The sequence below is a fragment of the Diadema setosum genome, chromosome 22, assembly GCF_964275005.1.
Source record: "Diadema setosum chromosome 22, eeDiaSeto1, whole genome shotgun sequence".
In the NCBI taxonomy this organism is placed as follows: Eukaryota; Metazoa; Echinodermata; class Echinoidea; order Diadematoida; family Diadematidae; genus Diadema; species Diadema setosum.
In genome coordinates this window covers 15,327,031-15,345,694 of record NC_092706.1, presented here as the reverse complement: position 1 = coordinate 15,345,694, position 18,664 = coordinate 15,327,031, and the positions used below count along the sequence as shown (strand labels likewise).

Sequence of the window (18,664 nt, the reverse complement as noted above, 5' to 3'; positions counted from 1 at the left end):
GCTATTCTTTTGAGACCTCAGAGTCCAAAATTTCACACAGCGCCTCTCAGTACATTGTATATTTCTTTATTATCACCATTCATAATAGTGTATATGTTCCTGATTGTAAAACAAACTACCCATGTAACCCGACCTGTCATTAAGCATACAATGTACATGGACAAATACAAGTTTTGACATTTTCAGAGTAAATACGACATCAATTTCATGGCACACGTCCCAGCTTTACATCAATATTCCCATAATCTTCCTTAAAACAAGGGAAACCCAAGAAGCAGTAATTCCCTGTACAATGATCAATGAGAGAGCAGTACATACAGTGTGCAGCAGTTCATAGATTAGTAATACTAGATGGAAGAAAGCCTAATGCATACATCTTTTTTGATGATGGCATAACTTACCAATGATATATCACAATAATTGGTCATAGTTGATGGTTATCAGTTAGCATGTTGTTAAAACAGTTTTTTCTTTTATTACAGAATATAAGCACTGCGAAATATATTTTTGATGTCATCATAAAAGATGATCATCCATAGTGCCAAAGATGGTTCAAAAAGGCAGACTAGATTCAGACTGTGGTATACTGGCTGTAAAACATAAGGCACAGTCGTTGCTGTATTTCCCATTTAGCCAGGATGCTAACAAGATTGCACAAAATATTCTCCCCCTGTTTAAATGACATAATCATAATCAACTTTCTGCAAACCTGACTGCACTGCTTTGCACATTTCTTCCCGTGCTAAAAAAAAAAAAAAAAAAAATGGGAAAAAAACAAACAAAAATAGACTTGAGTCATTTCATGACAAATATGATTATGGCAAGCACTATTCAGGAAATTAAAACGTCATTCATACCTGCATACCAGTCAAAATATACAGAATTGAACAGTATACATATTTTTGCACTACACTAGACAAAAAAAAAAAAAAAGAAAAAAAGAAAAACAATCCTGATCCATCTTCATGATATCTATACATGAGTTTAAACATAATAGCAAAGACCCCTCTCAGTGGCCACATATCTTCCTACACAAGACACACTGGTACATAACTGAATTGTTTAAAGAGTTGAAATCATCGCCACATCCAATAATTTTCCTCATCATTTGCCCTCTTTCACATATGTGCTCTCAATTTTTAAGACAGAGGTTTATCCTCATCGTGGGGAAACATGTTCTAGAGAAAGAGAATTGTTATATGTCTGTATTTGTTTTCCCTTTGTCTTGTCAAAGTGAAATGCACTTTGTGGCAAGGCAGGGGGGGGGGGGGGGACAGCTTTGAAGTAAATTTTCATGAAAAGAAGTGTTTGTCAAATTAGTTTACAAATGCCTGAAGGAAGTCATTGATATGTCACACTGTATCAAATTCAACTCAAGATGGCAGCACACACAGTTTAGCCATTTACACAGCATGCCATCTTAGCATTGGTCACAACATGGTCACAAGAGTTTCATCACATGCAAACATTCTGTGATCAACAAGTCTGTCGCATCTGCTTACACTTTCGGTATGACATGCCAACCAGAGGGTGTGTGTGTGTGTGTGTGTGGGGGGGGGGGGGAGGGAATACCATTTATACAATACAAAGTACATTTTATGCTATGTGCTGATGATCAAGTGCTTCAAGTAAAAAAGTTGTCAGGATATTCTACACAGCTGATATCCATAACTTGTTACATCATCTCCTGTCTTGCCCTGTCCATCATGTGAATAGGAAATGAAAACTATGAACTCTTATATTTTGTCACACGAAATCTTGTTATCAGATACTTTTGATATCAGATTACTTTTATCAAAATACTGTACAAAAACAAAATTCACTTTCTTTGCCAATGCTTTTTATACATGAATACATGTAATGGCTTGACATACTAGCAAAAAGTACAGTTAGTCTTAGACTAACTATAGTGCAGTTATTCACAGATTGTTCTCCCTTTTTTTAAATTAAGTCAAGTGTTGTTCAAGATGTAACCACAACATGAAGTAGCACATTCTTAAAATAGTAGAACCATTCCATCTTTTTTTTTGTATAACCTTATTACAAAAAATCTTTGTAGTGAATCTACACTCCAGGATCATTGATTCCAGTGTTTTGTTTTGTTTTGTTTCTTTCCTGCTAATACTCTTTGACATGTCCTTTTTTTTTCTTTTATGTGGACAAAATTGCAGAATGCAGTGAAATTGAAACTTAAGCTTATTCATGAGGATATGTTCTTAAACTTTGAAAATGTATGAGGTGTGAACAATGAAAGTATCCCTTTGAACGAAATGTGTATCTATTTAGAAAATGTAGCTCGATGGTGTGACTTGTAGATTTTCATATTGACTACATGGACAACCGAAAACCAAAGATATCCCTCGTAGCCTGAAACCAGATTCAGCACTTTCAATACTTTTCCAATCTAAGTCAGACAGGAGACCAGCTGGTAAGACACAACACGTGTGAGAGTTCCACAGAAAATGAAGACACCATTTCTCAAAATATACCCAAATACTTAATATCATGCTAAAACCTCTTCGTTACAACTCAGTTTTAACAATGCCGCACGTCACTGAAATGTAATGCAAGATTTATCTACATGTGTAATAAATTAGATCTGCTTTACAATATGTAAATCCTCACACAAGTATATTTCCTCTTAATTACATATCTAAAATAAAAAGGTTGCACAATTTTGGAGACGGTGTCATCTGGCATAATTCCCGACAAATTGTTGGACTTTGAGCTCAAAACTTCGCTTGTCTCGAAGATAAAGATCAGCTGCCTCGATGTTCAGGGGATCATCAAAATTTAGCAGGTCCTGCACGAAGAGAAGTGGACAGACATAGACCACGTAACAGCAAGGGAACCAATAAGACAAACAGAAACCATGATTTGGTAGCCATCACAACATGGACACTGAAAGGACAAGTTCACCTTCATTAACATAAGGATTGAGAGAATGTAGCAATATTAGTAGAACACATCATTGAAAGTTTGAGGAACATCGGACAATCCGTTCAAAGTTATGAATTTTTGAAGTTTTTGTGCAGTCACCGCTGGATGAGAAGACTACTGCAGTGTATGATGTCACATGCGTACAACAATATAAGGAAAATATAAAGAGAATTTCACAAAATTTCATCTTTTGAAAAAAGTACACATTCCCTTGACTCGTTACTGACATATGTAATGGGTAATATTATTCCCATTGCCTTCAGAAAGAGGCAAGTCAAGTGTTTTTTTATTATGCGAGAAAAGTGAAAATATGTTGAATTTTCTTTACATTTTCTTTATACTGTTGTACTCATATGACATCATGAGCTTAGTAGTCTCCTCATCCAGCGGTTCCAACACAAAAATTTTAAAAATTCATAACTTTTTCATCGATTGTCCAATTTTCCTCAAACTTTCACTGATGTGTTCTACTAATATTGCTGCATTCTCTCAATCCTTATGTTTATGAAGGTGTACTTGTCCTTTAAAGATCCGATATTATCATAGAGATCTTTAATAGATATACTGATCCCTCTATCTCTCATTAAATCACGTTTTGTCACTTTGTGGCAGTTTTTGCTTCAATTTAGAACCAAAACTGACCTTCATGATGCACTCTAGATTCAGCCTGACCAGTGGTATGCAGCAGCCAACAGGAAAGGGAAATATTTGTCTTTGCATTTGCATTTGGCCATAATGTGAAAAAGGGGAAAAAAACAACACACCCCCAAAACAACAACAAATGATTATGCCTTAAAGGTAGGGGATACCTTTTACAGAACTCCCAAAATGCAGCAAAACATTAAATATGAACCTCAGGGGACTTGTTTAGGCCACTGCTGAGAAATTTGGAAGTCAACAGTTATCTACAATTTGAATAATGCACAAAACTCAACTACTCAGTAGTTCTGTGTGTCAGCCACACTTAAGCCTTTTTGTTGCAGTCTTCTGTATTTTTTTTATCTATATACACAAATCTAAAAGTATAAGAGCTGATGTAATAACATATAGAGTGTGTGGCAAGAATGTATATAGAAATGTTTGTAAGTTTTGATGAACTTTCTTCACAAGATATACATGATGGACACACATGCAGTGTATGGGTCTGCAAAGGTAGCCTAGTAATGTACTGGAATTTACGGTGAGCCCCGAAAAACATTCAATTCAAAATCTAACGGTCAATAAAAATGTACTAAATGTTACCTTGCACTTTCAATACTTTATGGGAGTTTCTAAAATGATACTCTCTTCAACATACCACTGTATTTATACAACTCTTCATTTAAGGCATGCAAATGGGATTCCCTACCTTTAAAATCATACTGTCAACAATTAAACAACAATATCTTAGTCCATAAAAACTGACAGCATTAGGGAGTGGACTGGGTTCAGTTTGTATGAAGAACAGCAAATTCTCCTTTGACACACAGTCACTGGGTAAAACCATATTTCAAGCTTGGCCAATAATACTTTATGTTGATGCTGTAATTGGCACATCACTCAGTCTAAATACAGCTCATGCTAAAGCAGAAAACAGTACTGGAAAACCAGAAATGTTTGCAGCGTGAATTTTCTTGAATTGGAGCCAACGGCCTTTATCGCAACTTAAAATTATGCGAACTGCAACTGGCATTCAATGATGTATAATAGATAGTGTAGCCAAGAACTTTTATGTGCATTTTAACTTTATGAATCTTGGCTCCTTGCAAATTTTACAAAATTATCATGAATGCACAAATTTGTTTTACAGTAAGTGACTGCTGTTAAGATAACATCTCAAGGCCTATTCATCAACTCGATAAAGGAGAAATCCACTCCAAAATGTATTCAATTTCATAAGAAGGAGATTTAAAAAAAAAAGAATCCCTGCAGAACAGTACAAAAATGATCAAAATTGGATAACAAATACAGAAGTTATGACATTCTGAAATTTCAACATTTTTGGGAAAACACTTCTTGACCAGTTGTCATGAATATTCAAATCAGCAAGTTGATGATGTCATGCTCTCACAATTTCTTATTCATTTCATATACACAAATGACAAAAATCTCTTATATCAGCCGTGTAAGTATAAAACTTGCCATAAAACCACCCAAAAAAACCAAAAACAAAACAAAACAAATGTTACCTCTGATACATTCTGGCATGGGAATATGCTTTTACCTGCATTACCTAAAAATAACAATTTTCTGAATTTCATATAATAACATACATGAAAAATTGTGGGGGCATGATATCATCAACTGGGTCATTTGCATGTTCATAAGGACTGGTCAAGAAATGTTTTCCCAAAAAATGTGAAATTTCAAAATATTTCAAAAAACGATTCAAAAATATTCCACATTTCTTATCCAATTTTTGTCATTTTTGGAAAAATGTTCTGTCTGGATTTTTTTAAGGTCTTTCTTTTGGAGTTTATTTATTCTTGGGGTGGATTTCCTCTGTAATACTTACTGTAAAGAGTGAGTTGAGTCCCCAGGCGACATCTTTTAGTGTCCTGGTGGGTGCCCAGCCTGTTCCATCCATAGAGTGTTCTCGAAGAAGACTAGAGAGAGATAGAGTGAGAAAAAGGAGAGAGGGAGAGATATACAGTGTGAGAGAGGCAGACAGACACACATAAAATGAGGACTAATGAATGACAATGTCACACATACAATGTATGTATCATCAACTTGTTAACTGACACTGCGTTCAGACGATCCCCCGCTTTGCGGGGAATGTCCTGTTTGCCAGGACTTTCCCTGGCAATTCCATCATGTGAACGCTCGGTGGGACATTCCCCACTCCCCTGGCAAGCTTGTCAAGTCCAGCAACAAAATTCTGGTGTGGGACTGACCTTGATCTCTCGTGCAGCTGTTTTCCTCAGAAGTGCGCATGCTTGACATGTTGTGGCGAAGTAGGCAATCAGGTGCTGTACATGTTGCTATCGTATGAATTTGCAATCGCACGCCATACAGCGCCACATACAGTGACCTATCACTCAGCTGAAAACACCACCCGCGATTTTGTCCCCCTTTCAGTGGGGGATTTCAATGCATGTATGGACGGTCGACTGTAAAACTCTCCAAACGGCCCCCATAAAGCGGAGGATCGTCTGAACGTAGGGTCAGTTAACATGATTAACCAACCTTTCACATTGTTTGCATTACCAGTTGGCTATGCGCATTCACACAAGAACTTTCTTTTGAGTCTGCGCACAAACAAGGAGACATATCCAAAATTATACTACCAGAAGTAATAATGAGTGGGAATTGAGACAACATTTGATTACAATATTGTCTAAATTAATGAAAGTATGGAAATACACAACTAATCATTACACTACACCGAGACATGAAAAGGGAAACCTCTAAGGGTTTATCAATCTGCTGACACATCAGAGCAATGCAAATGGAGAGGAAGATATTAACCTGTTGAAGATGAGTCCTGACAATACTTGGGCAACTGTCTATGGGAAATGCATGTTATCGCAAAATCAGTCCGTCCTCAACGGGTTAACTAAGAACAAGGTTCTTGCCTACTTTTTAGAATATTGTAAGAGTGGAAATTTTTAAGGTGCTGAAATTTTCGCACATTTCACGCAACCAGAAACCAGCGTGAAAATAAAAGCACGCAAATAGTTTTGCCTGTTATATGTTCCAGTAGTCATGTCTTGAATTTGCATAATTCAAAACTCATCTTACCTGGCAGAGTTTGAAAAGGAATGTGAAAATATCCACTTTGACAATATCCCTAGCTAGATTTTTGTGAAGCAGTAACCCAGGAGTCAGCATCTCAGGTATAGACATTTCCTAAACAGATGTCTCAGCAGACTGAACCATGCAATCATGGTTTCTTTCAATGTCATTTGCTGCTCTTTTGGCCTTGCCGGTGTCCTATTGATGAAGGAGAGTTGTTAGGCAATCCTGAACCATATCATATTGTGGTAGCTCTCTCTCTTTTGGCACACAAGGTCTCTCTGCTTGACAAACACAGCAGGCAAGTAGCTTTGTATTGTTTTGCTTTCTTTCTACCAATGCAGACAGATATATATTAACCCCAGACCGATAAGATTATAATACTTATAGACTGATAGGACCTGACAGCAATAATCTGCCATTGCTGTGGTGTTCCTTGTGTGCATGCGTACAGCGTATGCATGATATATTGGAATATAGCGACCAGCTTGCGCCTGCTGCAATATATATCATGCATGAAGGATACACATGTGCAACTGGGACACTACACTTAAAAGCGGATGCTCTGCTGTGTCAGATCAGTCTATACAGCACCAAACTGATGAAACCATACGGACAGACCGAGAGGAATTATATGGTTCTACCTGAGACAGATCTGACCCTCTTCAGTGATGTTGGGATGCCATATTCTTGTCTTACATCTGACCCTTGGAGGCTGTATTAGAGGCAATGAAGAAAGAGAGAATAAGTCAATTTCATCACAGACATTTCAACATAGATGCATATAGAACACTAAATATCATGGGAGGTTTAATTGTGGATAAGAAAAAATTGTAGGTGAGAGCAAGGTTTAGCCCAAAAATGACTGTAGGGCCAAATGATTCCTGTTCTGAAAACTACGAGGAAATAGAAAAATGATAATTCAAGCCTTGTTAACCCATATGTATTGATGAGTTTTAAGCATTTACAGTTGCATACAAAATTTGGCAATGTTGTTTCACACTGCTAGTCTGTACAATGAATGCAAGGCTCAACACTGACTTTTTTCTCTGGTGGCCCATTCAGGCCACTAAAATCTTTAAATCTGAAATTATGGTGACAAGAAATAGAAATGTAGTGGTCCAAAATAAACAGAAACATAACAATCCATTTTGAATCTCAAGTGTCAGATTGGGCCACCAAAAGAATAATTTGGCCGGAAAGCCCAGGGCCAACAAAAGAATAATTTGGTGGCCCTGGGCTATCGGGCCACCACTAATATCAAGCCCTGCAATGATATGTGACATGTTGCATAATCAGTAATTCAAATCATAATGTGGATAGCTCTCTTTGATTGCCTTTTTGCAGAAAAAAAAAAGACTGGGGCAGTAGGTTTTTTTGTTTTTGTTTTTGTTTTTTTTTGCAACATTAGTCGATTTAAAAATGCTTTACTTTTAGATTCTGTTTGCCATGCAAGATGTGGATATTGTTTGTTCCAAACTTGACACATGTAACTGTCAATACCAAGGAAGAAAAGAGTGTACACGTACATACTGCAGTCCCAGATACTCACCACTATGTTGTATTCTTCAGGTACAGTGAGCTCAAATTTAAATCTGCCCCCTTTCCAGTAGCCTTCCTCTGGAGATATAGTTAGGAAGCAGTGGTGGAGTTGATGGACATCTGGGAAGCTGACTTTACAGGACTCTGAAAATGACCACATACATTGTACATGTACAAACAAATATTGTATGGCATGCGTATTTATGTACACCCTGTATATTGTTAACAGTAATTGTACCGTACATTAGATTTTACTGTGACTGATAAGTAACTGTTATAAACAACAGTTATGACATAAATAATGAATATACACATTTGACTGATAATTTGCAATTTTGTATTAGTGAGTCTGTGCTTACAGGCAGCTCTCATCAAATGTAGGAAGCAACCAGCATTCTTGAGCTTGAACATTTTGATCTAAGGTAATACCAATACCTTACAAGTACTTCACATGAAATGAATGCCCAGGTTTCCCACTAAAGATACATGGTATATAGCCATAAAGCACCACATACCAATCCTAGCTTAGGTATAGGTTCTTGGAATTATTCTATTTGTCTTATCAATACATCACAAATAACTGAAATAAACCCTGACCACTTCTCAAACAACTGGTATCAAATTCCCTACATGGAAGCTATTTTCTGGACATTTTCCAGTGCCAGGATGACTTGCTATACAAGCAAGACAATTTGAAGCAATCACCCTTTGAAACTATGAAAATCTAGACATTATGATCATTACCCCTGCATTGTTTTGTCAAATTGAGAGTCTTGAATATATTTATAGCTAAATTCTATCCAGAACTACTGATGTCAGTCTACAATGGAAGAGGATTATGCAGCAAATATGCTAGAAAACATTGCCTTCAGCAAAAGCATGGTAAACAGCAAGCAAATACTGAGGCATGCATCAATAATCTTTTACACAAAACAGAAGAGGGAACCACCTGCTCAAGGGTAACAGACTTCTGTGAATGGGGTCTAACACATAGATCTAAGACAACCTGTCAGATCTGTTTTCTATGTTTGTTGTAATACCACCACCTCCTTTAAAAGCATTTCTGATCCATCACTACATCAAGTCTACCCACTGATTCAAATATTGTTTTTGCTTCTTCTTATTCCTCTTCCCATCAAAGGATAACATATTTGTTATATTAGCCATAGGCTCTCACATGCAAGAGACACAATTCCCAGGGGAATAGAAAGTTCATACATTATGTGTGATTTGTAAAAGCTAAGTATAGATTGTGATAATGAATCATGTCCTGGACAGTGGTGTACTCGATCATGCTGATGCCTTATACTTTCGATATGATTGTGACTGGTGAGTGAAGCAGCGGAGTTAAAGCTCATACCGTGTCCCTTTTGTAACCCCTAAAATTGGATTCTTTTCATGAGCTGGTATATTTTAGAGGTAGGTAAATCAGACCTCTCCTCAGAATGATAAAACTGGAAACTTCTTAATGAAGGAGGGGGAAGCAATATTATATATTTCCAGTGAATTTATTCGGACCGTGATAAAAATTCCACTGTTATTCTCAGTACAAAAAGGAAGAGTATTCTTGAGTAACATGGGGATACACTACAGTGTAGTTAAAAAAAAAATAAATTTTACACCTCTGAGGTGTATACTGTAAGATTTCATTCACAATGTTGGGAGACGTTATTCTTCTGACACACAAAATTGCAGGGATATTCTACCAGTAAAAGGATACGCATAAGGATACCTGACACATTTTGTTGTTGTTGATGTTGTTCAATATTGACGCAAAACAAAATGGATCTACACAAGCAGTCCAACAAAGAGAACACCTGTTTTACTGAAATGTTTCAGGTGATCACAGGGGCTCTACAACCTACTCTTCACTTTCTAAGCAATGTATTACTGTTGTTTATCCATCTTTCCTTCAAAGTGTATTAGATTTATCTCACTCAGTAACCATGCTCAAACATTGATGCTATGTGTAATATACAAACATCAGCTGTGCCAGAAGGAGACTTACTTGGTAAATGTGACTCCATATCTGGGACCTCTTTCACCAGAAGTCGGTCTCTGATGGATACCCTCTTGGTGGCATTGTTCAGGTCGGAAGACTTCGAGGTGGCTCCAGCCGCCTTCCTGGCAGCATCCTCCTTCAGTTTCTTGGACAGTGTGATCATCTTAGGTCTGAGAGGACTGATTTAACAATAGAAAGGAATGAGAGTCTCTTTTAGTTGGCATATGAGGTCACAATTCTCTGAAAGCCAAAGTCATGAGTTTGTATAATGCAAGAAAATGTTATTACATTACCAAACAATATCAGAGCAAGGGTACTATTCACTGAAGGGTCAACCTTCTAAATGATGACAAATGTCTGAAAAAAAAAAAGTAAAGCTTGTATGGAGCAACTTTTAAAGGGATGGTTCAGTTTTGGTTGATATGGGGTTTGAGGTTTCTAACATCTTTTTAAGATAATTTTTTGTTGTCGTTGAAATAATGAAAAACTTCTAATGAAATATGAAAGCGCATGATGAAAATTGGCTTTGAAATGGCCGAGACAAACAAAATGATCATAATAAAAGGTGGGACCCCCCCCCCTTTTATTGGGATAACTTTGTTTTACTTTGTGTTTTTTTTTTTCTTTTTGTTGATATTTCAGCCATTTCAAAACTGGTTTTCATCAAATAAACTTTGATTTTTTTTAAGACTTACATATTGTCGCTGGGGTGACAAGACCTTGTACAGTTGTATCTGCAATTTTGGTGAAAATGAATTTTTTGGATTAATGGTCAAATAATGGGTTAAGTGATGTCCTGTCCAAATCCCAACTGTCTTACTCCAAAAAATAAGCCACCACGGCATGTCAAAGGAAAGGCTATCCCATTCGCCACAGTGCTTTGGCCGCCATGTTTTTTGGCTCTCCTGAACATTTGACATTTTGTAGATACGAAGTCTTGTTGCCCCAGCGACGATATGCTCTTTAGCATTTCATAAAGTGGTTACTGAATATCTCGCAACAAGTACAAAGCTGAATCCTCACCTCAACCAATACTATACAATCCCTTTAAATGATGACAAATGTTTGAAAAGAAAGTGAATATTTGTTGGTATCTAAAAAGTTGATTACTGTAAAAGCAGAAATTTTTGCGGTGTGGAAATTTTCCTGCATTTCGCGCAACCTGAAGCTAATGTGAAAATAAAAGCATGCAAATATTTTTGCATGCCATATGTTCCAGTAGTTAATGTCCTGATTCCGCAGAATTAAAAACAAGTGAAATTCAGCTTACCTGGCCGAGCGCGAAAAAGTACTCGTGCGAAAATATCCACTTTTACAGTATCACAAACATCACGTGATCAATCTGTTGAATTGACACACCTCTAACAGTAGAGAATCTATATGAGAGTTATCATGGTATTCTTCCTGTTTACTTCGTGCAAAATAAAGAAGACCGATATCGTTCCTGTTCATATGGTTGTTGCATTATGTGTGCAAGGATTTGATAGGACACTTCCCTCCACAGTCCTTCCTGAGCAGAGATTCAGGGTTTGAATAGAACATTTTACACATAAACACTTGATGTTAGGCTGGTTAAATGCAAATCAGTGGCTGTTTGCTACAATGTGTAAACCAGTGTTCACTTGTTCATGTATTTTAATACAAAATAACCAGGAAATACATGGCGATACCTGAAAAACTAAAAGAAGGCAAACCTGAATTTTATTTACAAGTATCAGGAGCAGTGGTCGGACAATTTACTAAAGAGCATTTGGCAGGAACAATCCTTCCCTAATGTCATTTTTGCTGTGTTGTTTGGGTTGGTGACTTTTCAAAAGTCTAATTTTAATCATCCTTTGGAGATTCAAAAGACATGCAAAAGTAATTCCTCCAATTACCCCCCCCCCCCCCCCCCCCAACAACCAACCAACCACAAAAACATCATGCTGATATCGTATCCATTATTAGGTATGGAAGCTCATATCAGCACTGGTTTCAGCAGAGTACTAGGAATTACTTTTGTATTGGTTGCTTTTTAATTTCGCTAGATATTTACCTGTATGTGCACACACGATACATACATGTACCGTATACGATGCTTAGTGTGCATGGTTCAGTGACTCATTATCATTTACAGCAAAGTACGCAAAACTATAAACAGTGTTCTGGACAACTAGAACCAAATTGGATATCTGGAAAGTATAAACAGTATTTGGATCAAATACAGCCATTCCCACAGGCAATCTGACAGTATTAGGATCAAATACAGCCATTCCCACAGGCAATCTGTCTAAAGATCCAATATAATGTACTTTGAGACAGTGGTACCCAAATGGTTACCAGTAATCTAAAACCTACATCACTGGAACCTGCGTGAGAAAGTCCCCAGTATTCCTGTATTCGTGTACTCATTTATTATCCACTGGACATATATTTTTAAATCAGTTACTTGTAATTTTATAAAAGTCAAGTCTAAATATTTGCTTAACTACTCTTGAATTTCATTTTGTACACATGAAATATCTATTTGGACTGACAGCAACATTCTGAAAATTCAACATGTCTGTTCATTTTTTTAAAAAGTCTTCCCCCCCCCCCCCCACTGGTGTTTTGTTTGTCTAGCTTATGTTCAGTACTGTCATGGCTCACACTAATGCTGTATGCATTGTCTGTGTGTTGAATAAACACACACACACACACACACAAAGAGGAAAAACAAACCCTGGATACTCATTTGCTGCCCTATAATACGACAATGAAAACAAGAGTTACATTCCCTCTAACTGTAGTATCAGGTGTCTGTTTCCTTGTTGATATCATTCACTACTGTCACACATGACACACTTTTTTTTTTCATTCACTTCGAGTAATTTGATAACGAGACAGATGGTTATCAAGAACAAAGATTTACCAAATATGAGATTTTATAAATGGCTGAAATATAAATGGCGGAAGTATAGTAGAACATTATGTGTTTAGCCTGGGCTCACCACTAGCTTTTTATCTGGGGGCCTGCTTGGGCCACTAAAATTGTTTTAATCCAAACTTTCAGTGGCTTAAATATATAATGTAGTGGCTCAAAGGTAGGGGATACCTTTTACAGACCTCCCAAAATGCAGCAAAACATTAAATATGAACCTCAGGGGACTTGTTTAGGCCACTGCTGAGAAATTTGGAAGTCAACAGTTATCTACAATTTGAATAATGCACAAAACTCAACTACTCAGTAGTTCTGTGTGTCAGCCACACTTAAGCCTTTTTGTTGCAGTCTTCTGTATTTTTTTATCTATAAACACAAATCTAAAAGTATAAGAGCTGATGTAATAACATATAAAGTGTGTAGCAAGAATGTATACATAGAAATGTTTATAAGTTTTGATGAACTTTCTTCACAAAATATACATGATGGACACACATGCAGTGCATGGGTCTGCAAAGGTAGCCTAGTAATGTACTGGAATTTACGGTGAGCCCCGAAAAAAATTCAATTCAAAATCTAACGGTCAATAAAAATGTACTAAATGTTACCTTCCACTTTCAATACTTTATGGGAGTTTCTAAAATGATACTCTCTTCAACATACCACTGTATTTATACAACTCTTCATTTAGGGCATGCAAATGGGATTCCCTACCTTTAAAATAAAAGCAAAAGTAACAATCCATTTTGAATCTTGCATTAGTTGCCCAATTGGGACAACAAAAGATAAATTTAGTGGCTCAACACCAATTTGATTGAGCCCTGGCTTAGATTGATCTTGTTTGACATCTTTGTGGTCAAGGATATGCCATCTATGATTTAATACACTCCATGAAGAAGTGCCCGGTACGAAAAAATGGCAATATCATAGTATGGCCATGTTTATTTCATTTTTTTTTCCATTTATTACTCAGTACTCTGTGGTATGAATTATCATCATAATACTGAATGTTACATGCGCAGAACGACATAAGGAAAATATAACAAGAATTTCATAAAATTTCATTTTTGGAAAAAAAGTGCATATTTCCTCGACTTGTCACAGACGCGTGTGTACATGTTGAGGGTAATATTATTCCCCCTTCCTTCTGAAAGAGGCAAGTCAAACGTTTAATATATTATGCGAGAATAGTGAAAATATGTTCAATTGCTTTTACATGTTCTACGCATGACATCACAAGCTTTGGTAGTCTTCTCATTCAGCAGTGACTGAGCACAAACTTCAAAAATTTATAACTTTTGGGAGGATTGTCTGATATTCCTCAAACTCTCACTGATGTTTCTAATATTGCTGCATTTACTCAATTCACATGTCTATGAAGGTGGACTTGCCCTGACATCTAATTCTGTTTCTGCGTCCATGATGATGTTGGCCATTGTAAATGGGTCTTCACACATCAAAAATTCAGGAATTGTTTGATCAAAATATGCATCAAATATTTCTATTCACTTCATTTTTAGTTTTTCTGCACATATTCAGCTGCATCCCTCAACACCTTTCTCATGCCTTTTCTAAATGTTGTCAACACCCACAACAGTAAAGTCAGCTGAAATACATAATCTTTCTCAGACAATGTAGCCAAGATTTAATCTCGAGAGCCAACACTGAACTAGCTATTCTGAAGAGATAAAAAGATGAGGGCTTGTTAGAGAAACTTGAGCAGCACAGAGCCACACGCCAAATTTCCACATATTTGCCACCAGGAGTATCAAGAAAGACTAAAAGCCCTGAATTTGGGGATGCTCGCATAGAGGAGACAAAGAGCCAAGATTCTTTAACATTACAATAAACAGGATCAAGCAACTTGATGCAAATGCAAAATTTCTCCAATTGGTAGGTAGTCCGATTCGGGACTCTCTTCTTTTTCTCTGCTTTATCCTCTACCATGGAACGTTTTGCTCCTCCAGTAGTCTCTTTCTGTAAAAATTGATGATTTTAAATGATCCGGTCAAGAGGAATCTGTGAGAATGACAACTGCTCTGTTCGCCGGATTTGAAACCTGTGCGCATGCGCTAACCAGAGTGCAATGCAGCCTTTTTACAAGGCCTTCTCTTTGTATTGCGTTGCTTTCTGGGCGAATGAAGAAGTGATACATCCCAGCCGAGCGCGACAGCGTGAGAGCGAAAGGGCCTTGTCCAAAGGCGAAAAACACTGCTGCCTTTCACGTATATTCATATCGCCAATGCGCTATGTGTTTTTCCAAAGGCTGTTTCGAAAAACGAAGGGAACTCCCGCTAGGAATGGAGAGAATGGAGATGGACTTGTAGAAAAACTTTTTTTTTCAAGACTGTGGGATCAGTTTCAAAGTGTGCAAGTGAACGGCAAGTAAGAATTAGATTGGAAATGTATGTAGAGTATAAAAGTAAGCCTTTTGCTGGTGAAATATGTAACTTATAGAGCCGCTAAAATTTGGGTTTGTCTTCCAACGTTCAGTGACAGCACTCTTTCAACACTGGGCACTCCCACAGTAAAATTTTAACTGTGTACAAGGAGCGCCCTGTGGTTACTACCAGCACTGATACGGTCACCGACCCACACACTAGTTTGCGTGCATGTAAATTACAGTCACCGCACTGTGTTGACCGAAAGATCGGTCTGTATCTGGTCGTCGGGGATATGTTCCGTGGAGACTGTGTCTGGCTTCAAGGATCCCCTCCTATACAGACTGAAGGCTACGATGCTGGTGCCTGTAGGGTTGTTCTGCCAGCAGTCGCGCACAGACCACATATAACCTACCCAATTTCTTACAGCTTTTTTACACTCAAACAAATTTTACAAGACATGACACATGCAGCAATACTTGGTATATTAAACTTTCTCACATTGTGCAATCGAAATACTCACAGTAACTAGGTTAGATAGCAGAAATTTGTATCCATATGGCAACATTGCCGTTTGCTAGTCGCCATTTTGAATCTGTTAAGTGTTAGCCAATCACGTGCGAGGTACGCGTACGTCACTACGTGTTTTAATAAAAAACACATAGAAATCTACCTCTCATGTGATTGGCTTAATGGATTCATATGTTGAAGAGCTGTTACGACCGTACCGTGGCGACGGGCTGGTAATTGCATTTTTTTTCATGAAAATTCTACCAAAATGTTGGATTATTCATTAATCTGAGTGCAATGCATTCTTGAAATGCTGATTTTGCTATACAAGTTTAAATTTGCCGATCTGTAGGGCTGTGAATTAGACGCAATCAAGAAAGGTGAGGTACCTCACCCAATTCTCCATAGAGACAGTGATTAGAGCTTCCACACAGTGATGATAGTAGTTTTACCAGACCAACTTCCATCTGACAGGTCAGAGGAGAGCAATAACGTCAAAAAAAAAAATAAAAGACTCCTCCGGACAGATGGATTTTTCTGTCTATGCACTTCTACTTCTTCTACTTCTACGAAGATATTCAGCAGGATCCATAAGTCAGGATGTAACGTTAGTGCTAAGGAGTTGAACTTAGGTGCTCATTTGCAGTGCATGCTTAATGTTGGTGCATTAAAAATATAGAACGGTGCAAGTAAAAATCCAGTTCCTCAGTCTAGATGCTGTGCTAAACACTCCACATCTAGCACAAATTTTAAGTTATAGTGGTCCAAGGTCGATCTAACTTAATAATGTACGTCATTGGAAATACATTCCTCTTTAGCACTGTGTTTACTGTATCTATCTAACCTGGTTAGGCCCGTCTCGTGACTTGAGTCAGTAAGGCTAAGTATAAAATCTGAACGTTACTTGTACCGGTACCGGTGGGACTGAAGAAACACTTCTCACAATCTCATCTGCTGTAAATTTTACTGTGTACTGATACGGCCATGAAGCAGAGTCTAGACAGAGTAGCATAGTGTGTCCTTACCTACAAACGATGCACAAACAATCCTTCTTTATTCAACGTTGAGTGCGAATTCGTAAAATCCTGTCGATCATCTGTACTTTTCGAATACTGTACTGGGCTATGTCTATGGGTTTCCTCCGGGATGACTACACACCACATACTATACTACCGCAGCGCAGTGACACTAGCCAAACTTAGCTAGCTAGCTAGTATAGCTAGGTAGCTGCAAAATGCACACACTATTACACACACACTGCACTGCGCAGTTAGTGCAGGTATACGGTACATGTACAGCTAACAGTGGAATTCCGCCTAGCACCAATACAAAATTAAGATCGTACACTCTTTGCTTGCACCACACACAGCACGTACGTAATATGTACGTAGTGTGTGCACATCGCCTTGCGTTCAGCACAAAACCCTATCATGGTTTGATGACCTTTAGTGGCAGTGCGTCATAGTTTTATGATCAAGTTCACTAAAATATCATGCTCCTATAATAGGGATCCTACATTCGGATTGAAGAAGTTCAAAAAGTTATTAACATCATTGTGTTCTCCCTGCATAAGTTTCGTGTAGAGAAAATAAAATAATATTTCTACATGTAGCAAAAAAAGCTGCTGAAAACTGCTTATCCAATGAAGGTGAGCCAATGAAGTAAAATGGAGTCAAAAGGGGCCTGAGCTTTCGATCCTAGCAGAATCTTCGTCAGAGGCAAAATGACCATTTTGGTCATTTAAATGGTCATTTTGCCTCTGACGAAGATTCTGCTAGGATCGAAAGCTCAGGCCCCTTTTGACTAGCTCAGCATGATATATTTCAGTGGCGGATCCAGGCCGGGGAGCGCACCGGGCGCGTACCTCCACTTTATTAATTAATTAATTTATTTATTTTTATTTTTATTTATTTATTTATTTATTTATTTATTTATTTTATTTTATTTATTTTTTTTTGGGGGGGGGGGGTTAAAACAAAAGAAATAAAAAGACAAAATGGAGGGGGTACGTGCGCCCCCTTTAATTTTGGAAAGCTCCCCCCCCCCCCCCCTCCTTTATGGAATTCTTGGATCCGCTCCTGTATTTAGTAGTGTTTAATTATGGTATATGTACAGCCACGGTATGTCGAGAGCACCAGCACTGATTCTCTTAATTAAAGACCAAGGAGTCACAACGGTCTTTAAATTCCCTTTGATCCCATTGTCAATGCTGCAACTCGAAAATATTTCAAGAACTTATAATACGTACCAAAAGTGGATCTGCCCCATAATATATACTACATCTTTAAATAAGTATCTCTACAATCTGCCCAAAAAGAGGAAGACAACGGATTCACGTCTCGTTGCATTATTTTCAAGGAAGATAACGTTTTTTTCTCATGGTAATTGCATTTTTCGCCATCCCTAATATACTAAAGATGAGCGGTAGCTTTATGGTTACGGGGGTGCGCAAACCAACTGTGACATGTCTGGACACTAATCTGACATATCAATTAATAAAGAACTATATGGTATATGCTTGAAGATTATATACCATATCAGTTTCATATTTCCGACTTGATTAAGAGGAAAAGTTATAAAATTGCCTTTCCACGACGATATAGTATACAGTTTCAAACACTTTCACACCATACAGGCTCACATATACACGTTTACACATAATATCTGAACGGA

General features: G+C 37.5%; 1 protein-coding gene across 1 annotated transcript; it reads right to left on the bottom strand.

Moving 5' to 3' along the window:
* Nucleotides 1–1,573: 1,573 nt before the first annotated feature.
* On the bottom strand, nucleotides 1,574–17,099 carry LOC140245342 (NEDD8-conjugating enzyme UBE2F-like). Its single transcript, XM_072324921.1, has 6 exons — nucleotides 17,017–17,099; nucleotides 10,208–10,380; nucleotides 8,210–8,343; nucleotides 7,302–7,372; nucleotides 5,435–5,525; nucleotides 1,574–2,803 (listed from the first exon to the last, which is right to left on the bottom strand). Exons 2-6 carry the CDS (start codon nucleotides 10,362–10,364, stop codon nucleotides 2,690–2,692), a joined length of 567 nt encoding a protein of 188 aa, XP_072181022.1. The 5' UTR covers nucleotides 10,365–10,380; nucleotides 17,017–17,099; the 3' UTR covers nucleotides 1,574–2,689.
* Nucleotides 17,100–18,664: the final 1,565 nt, after the last annotated feature.